Raw genomic sequence first — 25089 nt, forward strand, 5'->3', positions numbered from 1 at the left:
CCCTTTGGAGAGCCGCCCAATGGCGAAGAGGCCCCGCAGAGGCCCGGGCGGGGCGGGATGCCCCCTCCACCCTAGCTCCGCCCCTGGCGGCGCGGGAGGGGGCGCGGGGCGGGGGGCGCGCCGCGCGGGCTTGGCTGGCTGCGCACCGAGCTCGCAGTGTGGACCGCGCTTCCCAGCGTCCGCACGCGGCTGTCCGTGCCCTCCGTGCGCATCCCGCCATGGCCGCGGCCGCCCTCCTGTCCCGGCCCCGGCCCGGGCCACTGCCCCTGCTCCTGCTGCCGCCGCTGCTGCTACTGCTGCTGCTGCTGCCGCCGCGCGCGGGCCGGGTGCGCGCTGACAGTAAGGTACGGCGCGGCCCTCTGACCCGGGCTCAGCTCCGCGGGGAGCTGGGCGCGAGGGGGCGCTGTGGCCGGGGTGCGGGCCAAGGAGGGTGTCAGGGCCGGGAGCGGAGGACCAGGAGAGGGTAGACCCGACAGGCTCAGCACGGAAGCCACTCGGGCCACGACCCAGGGAGAGGAGCGCGTGAGGCAAGAAGTGCTGGAGATGGTAGGGGTACTTGGGACCTGGGGATCTCGGGAAAGGGCTCTGGGACCTAATCCAGTGCGGGGAGATAAGCCCTGAAAACCAGGGCCAGGAAGAGGGGAGCCTGAGAGTTTGGAGGGGGCGCAGACAAGAGATGCAGTCCCCAGCCTGGGGAAGGGATTCCCAGGAGCGCTGGGCAGGGGCAGCCTGGGAATCCGGCTCAAAGTTTCCATGGGAGGTTAACCCACGTCAGGCAGACTCCTGCGTAATTGCTTCCCAGGGACTCCCAGGTTTGCACCAGACCCTGAGACCACGCTTTCCGGCCATGCTGGGGACCCAGAGTCCCTACGCAATGAACCTAGTGGGCTAGTCACTTGCCTGGCCTCTGGACACCCTGCTTCCAGAAGGGACCTGAAGTCTTCTCAGTTGTGGCTAAAAGGATCTGCTGTGGTGTCAAGCAGACCTGAGTTCAAATCTTCCCTCCACCTCTCAGCTGGGTGATCTTGGGCCTTTCACCCCTCCCAGTTTGTTTCCTCACTTTTTAATATGAGAATAATTATAGCTCCCACTTCCTGCATTTGGTGATCATGCCTGTAAAATGTTTAGCACCACACCTGGTACCTAGTGGGTGCCCGATAAATCATGCTGTGATTACAGAATCTTACTAAGGGAACACTTGAGGGGGTCCTGGAAATGACCCAGTAAGGACGAGGATGGGACTGGGAAAGAATGAGGGGCAGGAAGGAGGTAGGGCCCTTTTCTTGGTGCAGAGCAAAGGAGTGACTTTTCCTGATGTCACTCCAGCCTCTTTCCTGGGTAGAAGGTGAGGCTGCACTGTCCCAGAGGCCAGGCAAAGGGTGGCTAGAAGCCACTAGCCACACGGTAAGTATGAGCGCTGGGGACCAGCAGACCCTCATCCTGAAGATCCAGCTCTGGGTATGAAAACAAGGGAGCTGCAGTCTTGACCATGTGCTCCAAGGACAAAAAGGGAATGAGTATCAGTCGTACTTTACAGGTGGGAAACTAGGGTATATAGAGAGGTGGCTGGCCTGTGAATCAAAAAACCTGGGTTCTGGCTCTTTGTTGTTCTTTGGTTGTGCGACCCTGGGCAAGTAAGTCGCTGCCTGCCTCCGGGCTTCAGCTTCCCCATCTGAAAAACAACGTCTGCCCACTTCCTTTCCGCGCAGGACCTTCTTGGATTCCCTGACCTGGCTCAGGTAGGGGAACAACAAGCAAAAAACCCGCACGTAACCTAATCAGTGCTTTGCCCCTCCCATCCCTCTGGCTGGGAAGAGAATTTGGTCCTGGGCATCCTCCGAGCTGTGCACTGTGCATGTAGGGTTTGTGGGGGAGGGCTCGCACTCAAAACAAAGCAAAGACAAAGAAAACCTAACACCCTGTTTATGTAGTGAGTCAGCCAAACACTTGCTAGGTTGTGCGTGCGTGTGTGTGTGTGTGTGTGTGTGTGTGTGTGTGTTTAGTTGTCCCAGGGCAAGCTGGGGCTGGTGGGGTAGGGAGGCGCACCCTAGAGCCTGGAGGACGAAGCAGCTGGGGAACACAGCACAGGCCTCCTTCAGAACCTCCCACCCCACACCACTTCAGCCAGCTGGGAAAAATAAAAATCAAGTGATGGGTGAATTTACTCCGCATTCCTCAGCACAGCCGGTCTCCTGCTGGCTCTACAGGGAGGGCTGTTTTCATAATCACCCTCTCCCTCCCCCATAACCATCCTTCCTCTCCAAGCCTGTCTGATTTGGGGGGATGGAGAACTTGGGGGAGGGAGAGAGCCCTTCAAGGGCCAACCTGGGACTTGAAATCTATCTATCTAGGGCCCTGAAGGGTTAAGTTGGCTCTCTCCTTAGGCTTCCTGCTCCTGGGAGGTCCAGTCCCCCCTCCTGCCCCATACTTTCAGGGGTACAGGGGCAGCTCAACCCCAGTACTCACCAGAGAACTCTGTGGTCTCGGGCAGCTCCTCACTCAGCGTGTTTTAATTTTATGTTTATAGCAAGGTCTCTCCTAAACAGGACTTGGAGTTTTCATCTCGGGAAGTGCTTTGTCCGGCATGGGAGTGGGAGAGGGGGTTCACAGCTTCCCTGGCATCTCTGAGGGGCTGCCCAGCTCAGAGTTTGGGATGGACAGACAGGGAACCACATGAAACCCAGGCATGGCAGCACAGACCTCTGGGAACCTCCTTTCTGCTATATGACCTTGGAATGGGGCTGAGAATTCCCCATGGCTACCTCAGTTTCCCCATCTGTGAAAGGTGCCTCACTTCCTCCATGCATCCAGATGTGGGAAGGGGGTCTTGGGTCATCCCTGTCACTGACCAGGGCCCGAAGGGCAGAGGGAAGACCAAAGCTTGTGGGAACTGGGCCAGGGGAGCAGGAGGGTCCGAAGGCAGGCAGCAGGAGGTGGTGTCGCAGGCTCGATCAGATGTTCTAGGCCAGGCTGGTCCCCGGGGCTTAGGTGTTGCTGCGCCTCCGCTCTGGGAGTTTCCGCCTGTGGGTGTAATTGAAAACAGGCTCAGGGAAGACAGAATACAAGTGATAGAGTCCTTCTGTACACAAAGAACATGGGACTAGGCCAGGCCCCACAGGGTCTCTCTACAGGGAAATTCTTGCCCCAACAGTCCCGTTGGCCGGGGTACCTAGAATAAAGTACTGAGAAATATCCTGTGTGCCAAGCCCCATGCCCAGCCCTTAAATCCAAAATCTTACACAACCCTGCTGCTGGTCGCCGTGCCCCCTCCATCTGACAGGCTTAAACAGTGAAGGTCAAAACAGTCAGATGGAGGAGTTTGCAGAATCCTGGGTTCCAGGATGCTCAGCTCTCAGTGGGCATCCAAATGGCCTGGGGAACCTGAGAGCCTGAGTTTTGAAGTGTGGACTAAGGCCAGGGCGTCTGCATTTTCGAAGTGCATTCCAGGTAATTCCAAGGCACATCCCCCTGTTGAGAACTCGGCAGTGATACAGAGAGCCATGGAGGTTTGTGGAGCGAGAGAGTCACGGATCATCAAAGAGGAACTTTTGGAAGATTAAGCCAGCAGGGAGGAGGGTACTGTGTCCTTAGAAGCAGTTAATGGGGTCCGAACTCGGCCTGTGGTCATGGAATGGAGAGTCGGAGAGAGAGATGGGGGATATTCAGGATAAGGAATTGGAAGAACATGACTGATGGCTTGTCCGGAGTAAAACAGAGGCTCAGAGGCCTGGGGTGGGTGGTGGGTAGGTAGACATCAGTTGAGAAAAGAAGCCGGGCCCAGCTTTGGGTGGCTCCAGATTGGGGGTCCTGAGCCATCCAGGGAGGTGTCGAGCTGGCAGTGGGCTCTGGGGGAGGTCTTTGCCTGCAGGAGAACATGGAAACAGGCTCTTAGGGGCTCTCATGCCATGAGAGAAGAGGGAAGACTCCACCTCAAGGTGACACAATTTGAATCTGCTCATTTCTAGAACATTTCACAGCTTGAGCCCCCCTCTTCCCACTGTGGCCAGATTTCTCCATCTCTCTTAAGAAAAATCTCAAGTATGACCTCTTGCCATCTCATTGTAGGACTTCCTTGCAAGGATGTTCTTAAGCACGAGGCATCCACATTTCTGGGGTCTTTGGCAGCAGCGTGTGCTGAGTGAGGCTGTAGAGAGAGGTGGGGCGCAGGGGAGTGGGAGGCTGAGGCAGGGACTTCCCTGCTTCACAATATCTCCAGCCCTCGGGCCCAGGGCAGGATGGACCAGCCCCAGTGGGAGCCCCAGGCTCTCTACTGCCCCCCTGTGACCCACCCCCCCAGGCCCCCTTTTTTGTCACAGTTCAGTTGCTACTGGAGGAGCCCTCCGCTGGTGACAAAGGGTGGTCACGGGAGGAACAGCAAGTAAACCAAATTTTTGGAGTCAGGCTCTTCATAGTGACCCTGAGCGAGCCTCTAGTCTTCCCTGACGCTCAGATTTCTCCCCTTTAAGGTGGGGTTGTGAGGAGAGGAGAGAGTAGAAAATGGCTGGCGGACGTGAGGGAGGGTTTTTGGCGGCTACCTGGGCAGCAAGTACCACAGAAAGAGCGGTGACCCTGTGCCAGGTTTGGTGTCGGCTGCTCTGCGTGCTTGGACTCATTTCAGCCTCAGGACAGCCTTACGAGGCAAAGACGTATCCTCCCCATCTCGCAAGGGTGGGTGCAGAGACTCCGAGGGGCCAAGGCCGCGCAGGGAAATGGAGGACCTGGGGCTTGAGTCTGGGCATGGTCCGTCCCCCCGCCGCCATGGTGCTTGGCTGCCTCCAGTCAAGCACCACGGGGCCCAGCAATCACGGAGGAAGGGCCTTGCCTAGGCTCCTGGCAGCTGGGGCTGGGAGCCGAGGCCCTCTGCCGACTCCTGGCCACGTGTCAGGGCCTTGGCCGCCCCCCTCAGGACGTCGCACCTCATCCGAGGAGAGAAGGAATGTTGCAGTCTGATATGGAGGCTGTGGCTGGGGCGGGTGGATGCCAGGGTGACGGGTGGGTCCCCAGGAGGAGGCCTGGCTGGCCTGGCCACACAGAACACAACCACATCTGCCCACTGGGGAGTGGGTGGGGGTGACTGGGAGTCCACAGCAGAGCTGGGAAGGGGGCCCAGGAGACTTGAAGAGAAGGCAGGCTCGAGGCATTGCCTGAGATCTAAGGAACATGGGGGACGACAGCCTGGCTGTCAGCGTTCGCAGGCAGAGGAGGACTGCCCGGAGGAGTTGCCCAGAGTACACTCCACCCACAGAAGGCCCAGGACAAAACTTCCACCCATAGCTTCCTCCTTCCCCACCCTCCTCATCCCCCAGGGGACTGCAGGTCTACCCACACCAGGCTCTAATGCCCTTGAACCGGTCATTTGATGGCTCCAGGGCTCAGTTGTCTGTCTGTAGGACACCGCTGAGACTATCTGCCACTGCATCCACATGGAGAAATGAACAAGGAAACAACCCCTTTCAGGATCATCGTTAGTAAAAATAACGGCTATAATATACAGACTACGCTGTGAACTCCTGGCACTGGACTGAGCGTGTTCCTGGTCTCCCCTCTCTCAGTCCTCACCCAGTCCTTTGTTGGGTAGACAGTAGTAATACCCTCATTTCACAGATGAGGAAACTGAGGCACAGAGAGATTAAGAAATCTACCCAAGGACACACAGCTGTAGGTGGCCCATGGCTGTGTGCCTAACCCCTGCCCCACACTTGCCCAGCACTTAGTGAGTTCTCAGTAGATGTCTCCTTCCTGGGCTCGGTGCCCCAGGATTGCCTCTTCCAGCCACCATCTATTCACGAAGCAGCCCAAGTGAGCTTCCCGTAATACAGATCTGACCCTGGCTCTCGCCTGCTTAAAATCCTCCCATGACTCCCCAGGAAGAAGCCAAGATCCTCAGCCAGCTTTCAGGGTCCTTCACAAGCTGGTCTCTGCCACCCCCCAGCCTAACCTCCTGCCACCCCAGGGTCCCACAAGCACCACCCAGAGCGAACCTTCTCCAGGCCCCCAGGTGCCAGGCCCTTGCTCGTCTTTACGTATCTGGTTTGCACTCCCTGGAATGCTCTTCTCCTTAGAGATGTCCCTCAAGGAGGCCCTCCCTGAGCAGTTTACTTGGGTGTCTTCTTCTGCGCTCTCCGAGCCCATCCTGCTGCTTCTCGTATAATAGAGAAACTCAAGAATGTACCTTAGTCTATTTCTCCTACACCTCCAGCTGTCACCCAGGGTCTGACAGAGCCAGAGGCTCAAACGGGTGTCTGACAGCTCAGAACAGAAATGGAATACCAGGGCGCCTGGGTGGCTCAGTGGGTTAAAGCCTCTGCCTTTGGCTCAGGTCATGATCTCAGGGTCCTGGGATCGAGCCCCGCATCGGGCTCTCTGCTCAGCGGGGAGCCTACTTCCCCCCCCTTCTCTGCCTGCCTCTCTGCCTACTTGTGATCTCTGTCAAATAAATAAATAAAATCTTAAGAAAAAAAAAAAAGAAATGGAACACCTATGGCCCTTCCCCAGGGGCTCTGGGCCAATTGTGGGTGCTGGGATTGGCAGAAAGCCCAAAGGAGCCACAAACTCACCTGAGTCCTGGTGGCTTCCGTGGTAGTTGAGTAGCTATGAGGCCTGGGGTGTTTGTTGCTTGAGCCATGAAGAGCTGTGTCCCCAAGAGCCTGGAGCCCAGGGTGGGCTGTGGGCTGGCTGAGCCAGCCCAGGGAGTGGCAGGAAAATGTTGAGCTGCCCACCATCTCACAGCTGCTAACTCGGATGGTAATAGGTATAATAAACTAAAGATGGTAATAGGTATAATAAAGAAAAACAAAGCCACTAGATAAGGGGACAAAGAGTAAGGGGAGGCGGGTAGTCTGGAAAGTCTTCTCAGAGGAGGTGATGGGTAAGTAACATAAGGGATGAGCCAAGGGAGTATCAGGGGGTAAGGGTTTCAGGACAAGGGTCCCAAAGCTGCAAAGGTCCTGAGGCTGGAGTGGAGGGACCCAAAGGAAGGAAAGGCGCCAAGACAAGGGGTTGTGGAGATGCTATCAGCTCACATAGGCCTTCTTTCCCAGTGTCGTGCAACCATCAACACTACTTAGTTCCAGAACATTTTCATCACTCCACAAGGAAACCCCTGTGCCTGTTAAACAGTCACTCCCCATTTTCCCCCTCCCAAGTCCTGGCAGCCATTAATCTGCCTTCTGTCTGTGGGTCTGCCTCCTCTGGATTCCAATAAATGGAATCATCCAACAGGTGGCCTTTTGTGGCTGGCTTCTGTCACTTAGCATCAGGTGGTCAAGGTTCATCCTTGTTGTAGCAAGTGTCTGTACTCCATTCCTTTTTATGGCTCAGTAATATTCCATTGTATGGAGAGGCCAGCTTTCCTTTCTCCTTCAGCTGATGGACATTTGGACTGGTTCCACCTTGTGACTATTGTGAATCACGCTGCTATGAATATCCGTATAGGAGTTTTTGTTTCAACACCTGTCTTCAGTTCTTTGGAGAATAATTCTGCCTAGCAGTAGAATTATTAGGTCTTACGGTAATTGGTAATTCTATGGGTTTTTAAAGATTTTTTGAAAAGATTTTATTTCTCAGGAGGGAGACAAACCATAAGAGACTCTTAATCTCACAAAACAAACTGAGGGTTGTTGGGGGATAGGGGGTGGAGATAGGGTGGCTGGGTTATGGACTTTGGGGAGGGTATGTGCTATGGTGAGTGCTGTGTAGTGTGTAAGCCTGATGATTCACAGACCTGTACCCCTGGGGCTAATAATACATTATATGTTAATAAAAATAATTAATAAAAAAAAACCAAAGATTTTATTTCTTTAGTTGATAGGGAGAGAGAGCATGAGTGGGGGGGGTGCAGAGGGAGAGGGAGAAGCAGACTCCCCACTGAGCAGGAAGCCCGATGTGGAACTTGATCTCAGGACCCCGGGATCATGACCTGAGTTGAGAGCAGACTTGTAACTGACTGAGCCACCCAGCTGCCCCTAAGATTTTTTTTTTTTTTTAAGTTAGCCCTATGCCCAATGTGGGGCTTGAACTCACAACCCTGAAATGAAGAGTCGGATCCTCTATCATCTGAGCCAGCCAGGTGTCTCTGAAATTTTTTTTTTTAAGGTTTTATTTATTGGCAGAGAGAGAAATCACAAGTAGACAGAGAGGCAGGCAGAGAGAGGGAGAAGCAGGCTCCCCGCTGAGCAGAGAGCCCCATGCGGGGCTTGATCCCCGGACCCTGAGATCACCATCTGAGCTGAAGGCAGAGGCTTAATCCACTGAGCCACCCAGGCGCCCCTCTGAAATGTTTTTAAAATAATCCCTACACCCAATAGTGGGACTCGAACTCACAACCCCAAGATCAAGAGTTGCACACTCTGATTGAGCCAGCCAGGCACCCCAATTCTGCGTTTAACGTACTGAGGAATAGCCAAACTATTTTTCAAGGCAACTATTCATATTTTCAGGTATTATTACCTTAAGGCTACTGGACTCTGTTTCCTCCAAAGGGCTACTAGCTCCTTGGCTACCTGTAACCGTGCCCACAAAGGCGGGGGGGGGGGGCCCTGGATTCTGCTGCCTGTCCCCTCTAGCTCCTCCTCTCCTCCCCTCCAGCCAGCACTGGCCTTCGGCTCACCTGAGCCCCTCTTGTAGGTGTTTGGTGACATGGACCAGGTGCGTATGACCTCGGAGGGCTCCGACTGCCGCTGCAAGTGCATCATGAGGCCGCTGAGCAAGGACGCGTGCCGCCGAGTGCGCAGCGGGCAGGCGCGGGTGGAGGACTACTATACGGTGGAGACGGTGAGCTCGGGGACTGACTGCCGCTGCTCCTGCACGGCGCCGCCCTCCTCGCTCAACCCCTGCGAGAACGAGTGGAAGATGGAGAAGCTCAAGAAGCAGGCCCCGGAGCTCCTCAAGGTAGGCTTTCCGGGGGAGGGGAGGAAGGGAACACCTCCCGGAGGAGATCCTAGCACGGGCTGGTGCCAGGCTGTCCTTCCAGTGGAAAATCCACACCCTGGGGAGGCGCTGTCATTATCCCATTTTACAGGTGGGGAAACAGAGGCTCCCTGCGGGCAAGCCACGTCTTGCTCCGGCCGGGGGAGGGGAGGAAGGGAACACCTCCCGGAGGAGATCCTAGCACGGGCTGGTGCCAGGCTGTCCTTCCAGTGGAAAATCCACACCCTGGGGAGGCGCTGTCATTATCCCATTTTACAGGTGGGGAAACAGAGGCTCCCTGCGGGCAAGCCACGTCTTGCTCCGGCCTATTCGCCAGTAAGTGGTGGAGGCGGCGTTCTTCCGCTAGCTGACCCTGTGTTCTAGCGTATCCGCAAAATACAGGCTTCTGTTCAGAGAGCACCTACCACCCGCCAGGCAGGCACTAGTTCTGGGGATATAGGAGGAAACCAGACAAAGTCCATGCCTTCGGTGTGGGAGACAGAAAAGAAGCAAACACAGAGAGAATATTTTATCTTCCAGTTCAGTGTTCTGTATTTTACCCAAACCTGTTCATCTGTCAGCACCCGAATACAGTATTTTAAATTTTGTAGCATTTTATTATTTTTAATGTAATAAGAACATGTCCCCTATGCAAGCCCCACCTGCATGCCAGATGTTGTGCTAAGCTCTTTTTACGCATGTTTTCCTCTAAATTCTTAAACCATTCTGGGACATGTGGGATCACTGTTCTCGTTTTATAGGCAAGAAAACTGAGGTCTAGAGAAGTTAGGTAACTGGCCCAAACTCTCACCTAATGGCACGTAGCCTTGGATCTGTGCCATACTTTCAAGTGAATTTTATGCTTACCTTTCCCCGCCAGCCACCACCATGGGCAGATCAGAAAGAAGCACCACCTCTGGGGAGCACAGCCCCATGCCACGGCCACTGCAGGGCCCATGCTTGAATAGACACATGCAGCCTACGTCACTGTCCCCACAGCGAGCCAGGCACTTTCACACCATTCGTAACACGCCCAGCTCAGTGCTTGGTGGGTCTGGGATTTGAACCACATGCTGCTGTATCCAAAGCATGTGTTCTAAACCACTTTTCTCCTGTATTTCTTTCTGTAATGGACTAGATAGTTTTGGTGTCTTTTGAGAGCATCCTTTTCTTTTATAATTTCTTCCAAACATATGAGCATCTGCTTTGCCTTTTTTGGTATCAAGAACTGTGAAATTGACTGAGATGTTACCCTACTTGTAAGCTAACAACTTGGCAGCCAATTTCATGGATGCTGGCAGAAGACACAAGCCTCCTGGGTCAGAGACGAAGGACTTTATTACTCACAGCAGCCAGAGAATGTGCATTTTCTTGAGCTGATTCTCCCAGCTCCAGTTCCCATGGGGTGACTCAGTGAAGACCTGCACACACACTGGGGTATTTTCCAGGAGTGGAGCCGCAAGCTTAGAGAATCCAAATTTTTTTTACAATGGGCACTGAGCACGCCTTCCCTACTCTGGAAGGAAACACTCTCTCTGTGTTCCAAGGCTGTTGCCTATACAAAAGATGTCCTAGAACAAAAATGCTCAGTGCCTCTGCATACAAGACATGTGAAAAATTGTCTTCAACATTTGGCTAAAAATGTTTACTTACTTTCTTTCTTTCTTTCTTTTAGATTTTTTAAATTTATTCGACAGAGAGAGAGCACAAGCAGGCAGAGCAGCAGGCAGAGGGAAAGGATGATGCAGGGCCCTATCCCCGGCCCTGGGATCATGACCTAAGGCCAAAGGCAGACGCTTAACCAACTGGGCCACCCAGGCACCCCTAAAAATGTCTTCTTTAAATTTAACTTCAGCTTTATTTTTGGAACAACTAAGTGGATACCAAAGCTCTTAAAGTTGGCGTGGGGCTGAATTTTAGGCCAAGTTGCCTCTTAACTTGTCAGTACCTGGACCCCACTGTCTCCCTAGGGCCTCGCTAGGGACCTGCAAACTCCAGGCGCTGAGGCCATAGGTCAATCTTCAGTTGTAGGAACAAATCCAACTTCTCCTCAAGTCCACCTCTCAATAACTAAATTGTAAGCATACTTTACACAGGGATATGCAAAACCTTTTCATAAATTCTGGCTAATTTCATCCTTACCACAATCCTTTGGCAAGGGAACTTACTGTTCCAGCTTTACTTGTGGAGGAATCTGAGGCCCAGAGAGGGCTTGTGACTTGCCTAAGATCTCACAATGAGAAACTGGCAGCATTGGGATTTGAGCTCAGGAATTCTCTGCTATATTCCCTTGCCCATGGAAGGGGTCGCTAGGCAGCTCTCGGCCTGGAGCCCATTGTCCCTTGGGTCTTTTCAATGCACAGAAGCCATGGTGGTTTTCATTGAGCCTTATAGGACTGGAGTGGGGGTAGTGGAGGGATTGGCTCATCAGGTGGTGGTATAGGAGGAAGAGAAGAGATGACTGGGGCAGGTACCTGAGAACCCCAAAAGGAGAAGGGGGCAGAGGCAGTATGAGACAGGGCTGAGGCCCCTCCCACTAGATTCGGCTCCTCCTCCCTCACCAGGAGCCTGTCTATGGGAAGCCCTCCAGGAGAGGAGGTTAAGGGAAGCCCATGGAGGAGGGGGCGCACACCCATGCTATACCTTTCCCTTGTTTCTACCCCAGCCCTTTCCCTCAAGCTAAGAACTCCAGCTTTGGAGTGATTTGGTCTTGGTTACATGACTGTGAGTAGAATGAAGAAGATTCTAGATTCCCCTTCTTGGGGAGGTTGGTGGCAGGTGCATGCTTTTCACCTCTTTACTCCTTTTCCTTCTGGACATGAACTAGACATGGCCCCATCCTTGAGGAATCTCCGATCTCTTGGGGACACAGTTCTTGACTCCAAAGATTGGTCACTGGTGCTGGGCCAAGGGACGTCTCAGGAACTGTGGGAACCCAGAGGAGGAGATAATATTAGAGCTGGGCTTTGAGGGATGGGTAGGAGTCCCTCAGGCAGAGAAGAAAGGAGGGCATTACTGGTGAGAGCAAGTGCAGTGGATGTGGCCCAGGATGGCTCCCTCCCCTCTCTCTGCTCCAGCCCCACTAGTTGCCTGCCAATTCCTCTAATACAAGGCTTCTCGAACTATCTGTGGTGAAAGACTAATTTTTTAAAAATAAGAGCCAGTACTTTGGGAAAATGCCATAAAAATGAATTATTAGAAAAACGAGGCAAAAACAGACAGGCAAAATACAAGTCCACTGTTTTACTGTTAGAGTCAACAGATAAAAATTTCTCTGTCGGGCGCCTGGGTGGCTCAGTCGTTTAAGCGTCTGCCTTCAGCTCAGGTCATGATCCAGGGGTCCTGGGATGGAGCCCTGAGTAGGGCTGCCCGCTCAGTGGGGAGTCTGCTTCTCCCTCTCCCCGTCTTCCCTGCTCGTGCTCTCTCTCTCTCTCTCACTCTCTCTCTTAAATAAATAAATAAAATCTTTTTTAAAAAACGTCTCTGTCAAAGCGTCTGAAAGTTTATAAAAGTCTACTTTCACTTTTTGCAATTATTTTATCACAGATGAGTAACCTGTAGCTTGGACCGGTGCTGGTCTGCGGACCGCACTTTGAGTAGTGTGGCCCAAACACAACATGTCTCTTCTCACCTCCGCTCTTTGCATAAGCTCTTCCCTTGGCCTGGAATGCTCTTCTCCTGCCATCTTTGCCTAATCTGTGTTGTTGCTGCAGAGCTCAGTTCCAACAAAACTCCCTGCTGGCGTAGTTTACTAATCCGCATCTGTTCCTCGACAAAGTCGGCGCTGCGTCATTAATGATCTGGGTACCTCTCGGCTACTCTCTGAAGGACCCTGAAGGCTTCTGTCTGTCTTACTCCTCACTGTCCTTAGTGCCTGGCCCAGAGGAAACATTTGCTGAGGTCAAAGAGGATGCAGGGGCAGACCATGGGGGGCTCGAATGCCAGGCTTAGGACGTGCAGTCCTAAGTCACGCACGAGCAGTGGGGAGCCATGACAAGTTATCTAGCAAGGGAGAGACCCAGGGTCAAACCTGTGCTTTGGAAAGCTGGTTTGGGTGGCCACGAAGGGAGCAGAGGGAAGCTGGGAGGATCCGCCGTAGCCCCAGGATCCGCCGTAGCCCCCATGATTGTTGATATCCATGAAGCCCTTGTTGCGTTCCCGCTCTGTGCTGAGCCCTGTCCACACACTACTGCTCCTTACCACAGCCCTACGGCCTCGTTTCACCGAGAAGGAAGCTGAAGCACATAGGTGTCTACGTGCATGGTTCTCCCACTGGGCTCCCCAGAGCCTGCGGGGTACAGAGTAAGTCTTCAGAGTCCGAGCAAGGTTCCAAGGGAGCAGACAAGACTCAGGGTCCAACCCCTGCTTCCCTGAGACTTCTCCACTCCCTCTTTCCATTTTAGAGATTAATGTCTATTCCAAGAAAGGCTCTCTGGCTTAAAACAGCTTGAACACCCCTGGGAGAGTGGGAGTCAAACTGTTCTGGAAACAGCTGGCGGGGGCCAGGCAGGAGCACTGGGCTGCTCAAACCCCGAGCGATGCCACGGTTGGGGGTGGGGGGGGGCATGCGAGAGGGTAGGAGGAACTGCCCTTCTCAAGAAGCCAGGGGAAGCTGATTTCCCAGCCGGCCCCTTGTGCCATGGTTTCCCTGACCCTCACTGGCGTCTTGGCCATCTGGAGAGAAGGTCCCATCCTTGTGACACGTGATGGAGAGTGGAAAGGGAGGGGCAGCTGCAGGGGGGAGGAGCCCCTGGCTGGGCCAGGAGGACACAGCATCTGCCACCCACCTATTTGTTAGGCGAGCTCCTCCCCTTCTCTTGGCCTCAGCTTCCCCATCTGAACACAGGAAGGAATGGTAAAGCATGATAGGAAAGAGGTTTCGGTTTATACAGTCTGGGTTCTGCAGCCGGCCCCGTCTAACAACTGGGTGGTTTTGGACAAGACACTTCACCTAAGCTGCAATTTCCCATTCTACAGGATGAAGATAAAATGCGTCCAGACCAGCCAGCCTGGGCTGGCTCAGTGGGTAGAGCACGCAACTCTTGGTCTCATGGGGTTGTGAGTTCGAGCCCCACGTTAGGCATAGGGATTACTCTAAAAGAAATAGTTGTTTCGGTCCCTAGGTGCAGACTCTGAGGCAAGTGATTCGTGTTCCAGGGATTTATTATGAAAATGTTCCCAAGAGAAGCTGGTACCAAAGTGAAAGAAGTAGGGGTGGGGGGAGAAGGAAACCCAGTAGGGTGGGGTCTCAGGCCAGGCATCAGCCTTAGCCCCAGGGGGCGCTGGAGTGCGAATGACAGCTCAACTTGTCCCCACTGGGATTAGGGAGCTGGGCCTTTGGATGCCCGCCTCTGTCAGACATTGCCGAAGGGCTGCCCCAGGGGGATGTGCTCTCCCAGGTAGTTTGGAGACACAGCGTCTCCCTGAAGAGGGTCACAGATGCAGGCTGTTAAGAAGGAGGAACACGGAAGCCAGATATGGGATCAGGTATGGATCCCAGTTCATCCAGACTGATCTCCTCCAGTGCCCACTACACACCTCATGGGGTTATCTTGAGGACAAAGTGAAACAGCTCATTACAGCCCCTCACACAGCGCCTGCCACATCTTAAGTGCTCAAAAGATGGAATCTGTGGCTTTTCCCAGGACGATTACCACCAAGCTGGGTCTGGTGGATGCTGAGGGCCCACGCGGGCCATTGCAAGTGGTGGGGCTCCTTTCGCAGCCTTTGTGCCTGATCCCGGTCTCTGCCCTTGCCCTGACGGCTCACCCTCTCCCGGGCAGCTCCAGTCCATGGTGGACCTCCTGGAGGGCACCTTGTACAGCATGGACCTGATGAAAGTGCACGCCTATGTCCACAAGGTGGCCTCCCAGATGAACATGCTGGAAGAGGTAAGGGCAGAGCTCTCCCCAGGAGCCCGGGTGGGTCAGCGCGGGGCGGGGGAGGGCGCGGGGGGGGGGTGGGGTGGGGGCGGGACAGGGGCTGTGTCAGAAGGCGCCCTGGCCATTCTGCCTTACCCTGCTGGCTGTTGAAAACTGGACTTCAGCAGGGGGCTGCGAGAAGGAGAGGCAGGCCTCCAGGTCTAGACTTTGGAAAAGAGATCTGACTGGGGGCTCACAGGCCTACAGGAGGCTGGAAGGCTGGCTGGAGAAACTGAGGCACCAGCTGATTGCCTGAAAGGGATGTGGAGGGGCCTGGCAGGAACTTGCCATGGCCCTCAGTTCACCAAGACCAGGACTCACACATGGCACAACTCCAAGGCCACTGGTCACATAGAATGCCACATAAAAGCACAGAACTGGCCAAGCCCACTGGGGCAGGGCTTAAGAGAGCATGGCTGGCCCAATACCCACCTGCATTGGAAGCAGAGATGCTGAGCATCTCCTGGTCAGTACAAATGTACTAGAGGTCTAGGCAGGTGGCCAGGACTGGCCCCTGAGGGCAGCGACAGAGTTGGGCCATCATGGGGGTCCAGGCTGCAGGTTCAGGGTTTGCTGGCACGCATCTTTGCTGGCACGGCCGGCCTCCGCCTGTTTCCTGCATCCGGCCCCTGCTGGGCTGCTGGGAGCCTGGGGACGTGCAGCTGCCAGGAGCGGGTGTGGGGGCTTCCTTTCCCAGCTTCCTTTCCGGAGGGAGGGGGCACCTGGGCATCCTGTGCCCCCGGGTGGGAGATTAACCCCTTACTATCCCCAAAGTTGGGGGTCACAGTGGCTTTAATTATCCAGAAAGTGTTTGGTGTGTGTGTCCTAGGGGCTAGGCCCTTGCCAGCACAGGAGTAGGGTACCAGTTGCTGGATTTCCAGGGTGCTCCAGTATTTTCTGTACACCTAGGAGATGCTAGGCTCTCCTGTCGCTAGCTCTGCAATTAGCCCCCTTTGGCCCGTCCTCCTGTAATCTTAGGAAATGTTAACTCACTTCATGTAACCATGAGCCAGACGATCTGGAGAGTATGTCTGCTGCGGCTGGAACAAATCAGAAGTGATTTCCGTAGCCACAGAGAAATGATTTTTTAATTATCTTCTGTTTTGCATTATCTGTGCTTTGCTTCTGTTCACTAAGAGATAACTCAAAAAAAATTTTTTTTTTTTTTTTTTTTTTTGCTTATTGCTAAGTCTGGGTGGAGATGGAGAAAACAGCCTCACCCAGGAGGGACCGGCTCCCTCTGCCCAAAGGAAAAACCTCACTCATTCACTTACTAAATAAGATTTTAATAATTACGTGGTCTCTCGGCAGCACACTTTAGCCACTCGTGGCCATGGGTGCCACCACCCTGCCCCTATCCCCTTGGGCCCCGCTCAGGAGACTGGGCTGCCAAGCCTGATGCCAGAATCTGGGGTGTCCCCTCCAGGATGGTGGGGGGGGTGGCGGCTGTCAGAGGGGGGCTACAAAGACCCTGGAGTTCTGCCCCCACAGAGCGTCAAGGTGAACCTGAGCCGGGAGAACGAGGTCGTGAAGGAGAGCATGCGTCACCTCAGCGAGCAGCTGAGCCGCTATGAGAATCACTCTGCCATCATGATGGGCATCAAGAAGGAACTCTCCAGCCTGGGCCTCCAGCTGCTGCAGAAGGACGCAGCCCCGGACTCGGCCGCTGCCCCTGCACCTGGCCCTGCTAGCAAGGCTCAGGTGAGGCCATGGTGCTGGTGTTGGGATCAGAAGGTGGGTGGGCTTGGGAACATGGCGTGCCAGGACCTCCATCCCGAGGGCCAGCTGGATGGGGGTTCGGGGTCCCAGGACAGGGCTGAGGGTTAGCACAGCTGGAGAGTCCCTGGCAGGGTGGGGGGCAGGGCTGCGGGCAGTGCAGTGAGCCCTGTTGCTGAGAGGAAGGCATCTGGTGGCCTTCTGGTTCCCATTCCCAAACTAGCGGAGACAAAGGCATAGAGATGACCCTCCCTGCCGGGCCCTGGGCAACAAGGCTGGCTGCTGCAAAACCACTTCTAGCCTCCCCTAGTGTGGTTGGGTCAGGCCTGCTCAGGGTCGGGTGGGCAATGTCTTGGGAACCCTGCAGACTGACACCACTGCATTCCAGTCCGGAATGCAGCATTCCTGCAGCAGACACCCAGACATTCCGTATTCAAGCTCAGCACAGAGTGGGCAGGCGCACCAGGCGGGGCTACCCAAGATCTATAAAACACCTTTATGCACATTTGAAAAAGGTCCTCCTCCAGGCAGACGGTGAAAAGGCTGTCCCTCTGGGCAAATGGAGAGAAGCCCCCCGTAGGTGGGCAAATTGTCCAGCTGCTCCTTCCTATGATAGCTACACATGAGGGGGTACAGACTCGATTTCAGTGCCATCCGTGCCCCTTAGGCCAGTCACCCCCATGCAGGACACAGCCGCTCCGTTCCCCACAGCAGCCTCGTGTTTTGGAGTGGGGACTCCCAGCAGCCTCTAAATCTGACTTCTAAAGTCGAAACCTGACTTCCTCACAGACATGATCACGTAGCCACCTGCAAGAAGGGACAACCATGGCCTGTTGGACAGATAAGGAAGCATAGGGTGAGAGCCCGTGGGGAGAGGGGGGCTGTGCCAGGACTGGAACCCGAGGCTGCATGACTGGCAAGGCCGCGCTCTTCCTCTCCACCTCCTGGCCGCCCTGTGCTGACATTGTGCTGATGGGGCCAACTGTGTCTGCGGCCAGGACCGCCTCGCTGCTGATAAACCATGGAGGAAACCTGGTGCCTTGGGCCAGGGCAGGCTTCCTGCTCATTCCCGTGCCAAGTCCACGGGCGTGAATGAATGCTGTTCGGGCCACAGCACGGAAAGTCTAGAGACTGTACTTGCTGTGTCTCCCGGAGATTCTGTGTAACTGTGGCCGATGTCACAGGGCCTTTGTTCCTGTGCCAAGCCAGCATTAGAAGCATGTAAGAGGAAGTGAGAATAAAATTTACAGAATGTTAGAAACTTCATGCGCTAAGGGCAATGGCCTTGGTAACCAACCATCCAAGTTGGCCTAGGACTAAAGGGTTTCCCAGGGTGCAGGACTTTCAGTGCTGAAACTGGGAAAGTTCCAGGCCGCTGAGATGGATTGGTCACCCTGCCTTGGAGCCTGAAAACCTCGTCCCTGCCCACAAAGACCCATGAACAAGAGAGACAGGGATGGGAAGCTGATCTGGTGAGCAGCTCCCTCCTTTGAGAATTAACCATTTTTATCTACCCCCTGGGGACGAGTACGCGGTGGGTTTGGAAATGGAACAGAAACCTAACCTATCAGGTTGGGCTTCTTCCAGCCAGGGAACTGGAGAGCTGACTGGGGAAACTGAGGCATACCCCAGTTATGGATGTAGCCACTATGGGAGGAAAGCTGTGAGTTCACAAGCACCTGAGACCTAGGGCCTAAAGCATCATGACCACTTCCGGCCCCCATCCACAGACTGAGCCTCCATGACCTCCTGAACACCCTCTCCCCCTCCCCTAAGTCTGAGATCTCCCTTCTCTCTCAGGACACAGCTGGAGGGAAAGGGAAAGAAAACAACAAATACGGCAACATTCAGAAGACCCTGGCAGACAGGGGCCTCACCAAACCTCCTAAGGAGAAGCTGCTGAAGGTGGAGAAGCTGAGGAAGGAGGGCGGCAAGGGCAGATTCCCTCAGCCCACAGCCAAGCCCCGGACCCTGGCCCAGCAGCAGGCTGTGATTCGAGGCATCACCTACTATAAGGCGGGCAGGAAGGAGGCAACCGAGGCCATGGCCGGTGAGTTGGAGGAGGACTGGACCCTGGGGGCGTGGGGGCCTGTTGTTGGGTGGCCGCACCCCAAGCAGGGGACCCGGCGTCTTCTCTACAAACTGCCCCAGATTTCAGGTCTGCTGCTTGGTGTCCGACGGATACCTATCGGTGTCCGTCGCTCATCCACACAATGCGACGGTACCCCCTTGTGGGGTCGTTGGGGATGAAATGATTGAATCAACGCAAAGGGCCACGAGGTTCTTCTCCAGGGTTTTGAGCGGTCTCCGCCCTCACTCGACTTTTCCTTCCTCGTTTAGAGATTTGCTGAAGGTCCACCACGTCCGTGCCGTTCTCCCAGAGATTCTGCCTAACGCAGACTTCACAGCCCAGTGGGAAAAAAGACCCATGAGCAGGCAGCAGCCACAGGTGGGGTGGGACTCTCCTGGGGCTGGAGCCAGGCCAGGTTCTGGGACGTGTTCTGGAGCCTTCGGAGCACCTCTCATTTCCAGAGTGGCCTTGGCAGGGAGGCCTCCCACTTCCTATTTCCCCAAAGAGGAGCCCACAGACTCCTGTATTTTTCCTGCAATCTGCGGGGGGTCACAGTGAAGGGCAACCAAGTAATTAACCAAAAAAACCCACAAGAGACAAAAATCCCAAGAGTACCCAAATTTCTGGGCCATCCCCACTGGTGTGGCTCCTGATTTTTCCTCTGAGACGCTCCCCAGATGCCTGCTCCCGTCTTATGTCCCAGAGAGGTGACCCAAGCCTGCTCGCCCACCCTGGGTCCTGCTGACCACCTGCTTCCATGAAGCCCTCTGCCCACCCCATGTCCAAGGGGCCAGGAGGTGGAAATGTGAGGGACCAGACTCCTTCAAGAGCCCCCCTAAATTCTTGGCCTCTCAAGCCTCATGGGCCTCTTTCCAGATCCCCCGGTGGCAGCTGCTGGCTCTGAGTCCTGCCAGCTCCGCCTGGCCACAGTACAGAACCTCTGACCCCTGGCTGGGCAGTGCCCAAGAACAGCTGCAAACAGCTGGCTCTGCCAGCGAGGCCCGTGGGAACCAGGCCCTGGCCCTGGCAGGTTGCCAAAGCCAGGCCCCCCCGAGGGTATGCCCCATTCCCAAGAAACCCCAGGGGCTGCCCCACCATGGGACCGGCTAAACCCTATGCAAAGAGGAAGGCTGGCAGGGAGAGAAAATGAGGGAAGTCAGGTAATTGTCCCAGCGTCAAGGGACCTCAGCCCCGGGGGCCACACCATCCCCTTTCCTTTGTCCCTGGCATCACAGTTTTCTGTGTACTTTCACACACACTGTTGGACTTGATCCAGGTGAGGAAACAAATTCAGAGAGGTGAAGAGACGGGCTCCAGGTTTCACAGCGAGTTGCTGGGACTGGAACCCAGGTCAGCAGACTGCAAAACCTGCCTGAGAGCCCTCCCCAGCTCTGTGCCCTGCCTCGGGGCATTGAATCTTTCTGTCTTCTTACCCAGACCCCATCCAGCCCAGCCCAGACAAGTGTGTAGGTCAGAGATGGCCCTAAACAGGTCCCACGGGAGCTGAAAAAGTCATCCTTTCAGCAAAGGCCTTGCCAGCGAGATTTGGCCAGGGTGGGGGAGGGGGTTGGCCCAGAAACCCTCGCGATCAGAGGTAGTAGCTGAGTGAGGGCACAGAGAGATGGAGACCTGGGGTCCAGAGGTGATGGGAGGCTGACTGCATCTGTCCCCCACCGCTTGAAGTGGCAAATGCTGGGTGAGAGGACCGATAGGCTGGGTTCCAGAGGAGAGGTCCAGGAGAAAGTCTGTAAAATGGAAGCAAGGGTCTCACCCTCCTAGAGTTGAATCTGGGGCGTGAAAGAATTGGGATAAAGTATCTGACACTTAGGAGGGAAGGGGGCTCATGTTTGGCACCTCATGCTTGCCAGGACCTGTGCAAATGATGTATATCTTTTCCTCTAATCATAGCAAGAGCCTAACATGGTGGGCCTTACGACTGTCGTTTCATAGAAGAGGAGGCTGAGGCCCACCGAGGCAGGGGACTTGGCTGAGGTCACTCAGCTGGGGGGCTTGGAGCCGGTCTGTTGACCACCAAGCCTCCCCACCACCCTCTTTTTGAGGCCTTTCACCCCTCGGGGCCTCCCCCATTCTCTCCGCCATGGCCCCAGAGCTGGGAGCCAGGTGGGCCCGGGGAGGACCCTGGGTGGCAGCATAGGACGTGAGCACAGAGTCCTCTCTCCACAGACAACGCCCTCAAGAGTGCTTCCTGGCTAGAACAGTTGCCGCCCAGGGTGGAGGGCAGGCCGCCGGAGCCCAACTCAGCAGAGCATGATGAGGCTGAGCCCAGGGCCTCAGAGGGAGCAGACTCGGCCTCTGGCACTCTCAGTTCCGACCCTGGCACCACCCCTACCCCAACTCCCACCATCCGGCCCCAGCCCACCGAGCCACCTTCACACGCAGATGTCCCGAGCCAAGGTGAGTAAGCGTCACGGGGTCAGCAGAGTACAGCCCATGCGCCGGACCCAGACTGCAGCCTGGTTTTGTCTGGCCCTTGAGCTAAGAACAGTTTTACATTTCGGAAGGGTTGTGAAAAAAGAATACGGGACAGACGTATGTGGTCTGGGAAGCTTAAAATCTCTACTATCTGATCCTTTGTAAAAAGTGTGAGGATGGGGCGCCCGGGTGGCTCAGTTGGTTAAGCAACCGTCTTCGGGTCCGGTCGTGATCCTGGAGTCCCCAGATCAAGCCCCACATCAGGCTCCCGTCTCGGTGGGGCATCTCCTTCTTCTTCCCTCTGCTTCTTCCCCTGCTCGCTCTGTCTCTCTCACTTGCTCACTCTCTCTCTCTCAAATAAATAAATAAAATCTTAAAAAAACGAAAGAAAGTTTGAGGACATTGATAGTCAAACAGGTAGTATTTTTTTTAAAAGATTTTATTTATTTATTTGACACAGAGAGAGACACAGCGAGAGAGGGAACACAAGCAGGGGGAGTGGGAGAGGGAGAAGCAGGCTTCCTACTGACCAGGGAGCCCGATATGGGACTCGATCCCAGGACCCCGAGGTCATGACGCTTAAAGACTGAGCCACCCAGGTGCCCCCCAACAGGTGGTATTTTAAACAAACCCTTCCTAACACGTCAGCTAGAATCCCATCCTCAAATCTGGCGACGATTTTCACTGCTTTATCTTTTTATGTCCATGTTTGTAGCTTTGGCGTGTGTCTTTCGGTAGAAATCTTTTCCATTAAATCATCGAGCCCATCTTTCTGGAGGGCATCTTGCTACCTGTGATAACAAGGTGTTGTTAATCCCATTCCCCACTTGAGTCTGAGTGCATTCAGCTTCCAGGGAGCTTTCCTAGAGGGTCTGTCAGCGGTGTGGACAGTAGCTGCCGCTTAACCTGCCCCTCTCCCCCAGCCCGTTTCCAATGTCAGAAAACTGGAAATAATCTGCAGGCCTAACACCAAGGGGACTGGGGCACAGCTGTCTGGTGGCCTGGTAGAGCCTTGAAATCACATCATTAAAAGCCATTTAATGATGTGAGAAATTGCTCAGTGGAGGGAAAAGACAGGATACATGAAACTGTATATTCAGAAGAATCATGATTTTTTTTTTGAAGTACATCTGCATGACTGCATATGCAAAGGAAAAAAGGAAACAGAAGGAAATACAACATGTTTGAAATTTTCTTTGGATAATGACATTTTCCATTATTTTTCTTTTCCTCATTCTCCTTTGCTGAATGTTCTGTTTTCTACATTGATCGGACATTGCTTTGATCATAAGGAAAGTGGGAAAAAGGCTGCAAATAGGGGGCACTTGGGTGGCTCAGTCAGTTAAGTGTCTGCCTTTGGCTCAGGGCATGGTCTAGGGGTCCTGGGATCAAGTCCCATATCAGGCTCCTTGCTCAGTGGGGAGCCTGCTTCTCCCTTTCTTTCTGCCCCTCTCCCCTCCTTGTGCTCTCTCTCAAGCAAATGATTAAAACCTTAAAAAAAAAAAAAAAGAAGGTTGCAAACAAAATATCGGGAGAGGTTTTAAGTAAGACCCAGATGATGTTCCCAGGACTTGCTCTGGCTCCGGGGCCTTTGGGGCCGAGGACCTCATGCTGCACCCCTCACTCCCCACAGGCAGAGAGGTGAGCTGTGAGGGCACCCTGCGGGCTGTGGACCCCCCTGTGCGGCACAACAGCTACGGGCGCCACGAGGGAGCCTGGATGAAGGACCCCGCTGCGAAAGATGACAGGATCTATGTCACCAACTACTACTACGGGAACAGCTTGGTGGAGTTCCGCAATCTGGAAAACTTCAAGCAAGGTTGGAGAGCCGGGAGATGGGATGGGGGACGGGGGTCCGGGGGCGGGCGGCCTGAAAAGGGAATCCCATGGAGACTGGGCCCTCTTGTGCCTGCGCTTTCCCGTGGTCCAGACTCCCAGCCTGGCCTAGCTCCAAACAATCAGCCACCCCCCACGAGGGGCAGCTGAGGGCACCCCCTGTACGCTGGAGCTGGGAGCGGGAATGAGGCAACAAACCAGATGAACGAGGTCCTGTCCTCAGGAGCCTAATTTACTGTCAAGAGGAGCAATACTTCACGTTTCCTCTTTTTTTTTTTTTTTTTTAAAGATTTTATTTATTTATTTATCAGAGAGAGTGAGCACAGGCAGACAGAGAGGCAGGCAGAGGCAGAGGGAGAAGCAGGCTCCCTGCCGAGCAAGGAGCCCGATGTGGGACTCGATCCCAGGACCCTGGGATCATGACCCGAGCCGAAGGCAGCCGCTTAACCAACTGAGCCACCCAGGCGTCCCACGTTTCCTCTTCTTGAGCACTTACCATGTGCGCATCACGCCACGTGAGGCAGCTCGTGGTAGCTTCTTACTTCTCTGAGGGGGGGTGGGTTATTGCTCTGTTTTACAGGTGAGCAGAGCCCCAGGACTTAGAGGAGCTGCAAGTCTGGGCAAGGAAGGGCAGGATTTGGGTGATCAGATCTGGGGCATGATGGGGGAGGGGTCCTTTAGGCCTGACCCGCCCTCCAGAAACACACAGTCTGATGTGAGAGGCAAAGACCTTGGGAAATAACTCCAGTGTAGTGTTTGAGGGAGAGCTCGAGGGACTGTGGAACCCAAGCCTGGACGTCAGAGACCTCCCAGAGGAGGAGCTGATGTTGAGCTGAGCCCCGGAGAAAGAGCAGGAAGAAGCCATAGAAAAGGGAAAGGGCCAAGTGTTGCAAGCAGAAGGCCCGGTGTGAGCCAAGGCCCAGCACTGAGAGGCCGGCTGGCCCTAGAAGGGAGGTGGGGGAAGCCTAAGGAGAGAGTAGGCTCAGGCCGACCTTAGGAGCCACATTCAAGTTTGGATTTATCATGAGAGCCATGGAGTCAGAGTATGGCCTGAAACAGCCAAAGTCGTTCCCCTGCCGGGTCAAAAGTGACCTGATGCCTGCCTCAGGTGGCTCACAGGCTGGTGTGGAGGACGCCAGTGAAAAGTGCCAAGACAAGGGTGATGAGAGGCCGGAGGAGTGGCCCTCACTCAAGCCCCGGGAGGTGGTGGAAGGCTTCCTGGAGGAGGAAATATTGGTGGAAGGCTCTGAAAGATAAGGAGGCATTGCTGAAGCAGACAGGATAGGGAATGGCAGTCCAGACAAAAAGCCTGAGCAAAGGCCCTGAGACAAAGCCTAGGGGCTGTCTAAATCCTGGCTGTGCCATTCCATAACCGGGTGACCTTGAACCCTCTGACCCTGTTTCCTCCTTGGCAAAGGGGGATGCTAACAGTACCTGCGGACATCGACTCTCACGGGGTGGGGGTTGGACCGGCAGGCGGTAAGATGATCAGCCCAGCTCCGAGCCCAGAGCCTGCTCTGTATCCCCTGCTTACTGGGGTAGTTGGGACCCTGGGAGGCCTGGCCCTGCCCCGGCGTGAGCAGCTGCCTTGCACACACAGGCCGCTGGAGTAACGTGTACAAGCTGCCCTACAACTGGATCGGCACGGGCCACGTGGTGTACCAGGGTGCCTTCTACTACAACCGCGCCTTCACCAAGAACATCATCAAGTACGACCTGCGGCAACGCTTCGTGGCCTCCTGGGCGCTACTGCCCGACGTGGTCTACGAGGACACGACGCCCTGGAAGTGGCGCGGCCACTCGGACATCGACTTCGCCGTGGACGAGAGCGGCCTGTGGGTCATCTACCCCGCCGCGGATGACCACGACGAGGCCCAGCCCGAGGTGATCGTGCTGAGCCGCCTGGACCCCGGCGACCTGTCCACGCACCGGGAGACCACGTGGAGGACGCGGCTGCGGCGGAACTCCTACGGGAACTGCTTCCTGGTCTGCGGCATCCTGTACGCCGTGGACACCTACAACCGGAAGGAAGGCCAGGTGGCCTACGCCTTCGACACCCATACGGGCACCGATGCCCGGCCGCAGCTGCCCTTCCTCAACGAGCACGCCTTCACCACCCAGATCGACTACAACCCCAAGGAGCGCGTGCTGTACGCCTGGGACAACGGCCACCAGCTCACCTACACCCTCCACTTCGTGGTCTGA

At 55.0% G+C, this 25089-nt stretch overlaps 1 protein-coding gene across 1 annotated transcript; it reads left to right on the forward strand.

Moving 5' to 3' along the window:
- Positions 1 to 215: 215 nt before the first annotated feature.
- OLFML2A (olfactomedin like 2A) lies at positions 216 to 25089 on the forward strand (the record flags this gene model as incomplete). Its single annotated transcript, XM_080820775.1, has 8 exons — positions 216 to 344; positions 8626 to 8889; positions 14691 to 14798; positions 16320 to 16529; positions 18345 to 18594; positions 20800 to 21034; positions 22686 to 22867; positions 24485 to 25089. Exons 1-8 carry the CDS (start codon positions 219 to 221, stop codon positions 25087 to 25089), a joined length of 1980 nt encoding a protein of 659 aa, XP_080676901.1. The 5' UTR covers positions 216 to 218.

The sequence above is a fragment of the Martes martes genome, assembly GCF_963455335.1.
Source record: "Martes martes genome assembly, chromosome: 12".
NCBI classification, from domain to species: Eukaryota; Metazoa; Chordata; class Mammalia; order Carnivora; family Mustelidae; genus Martes; species Martes martes.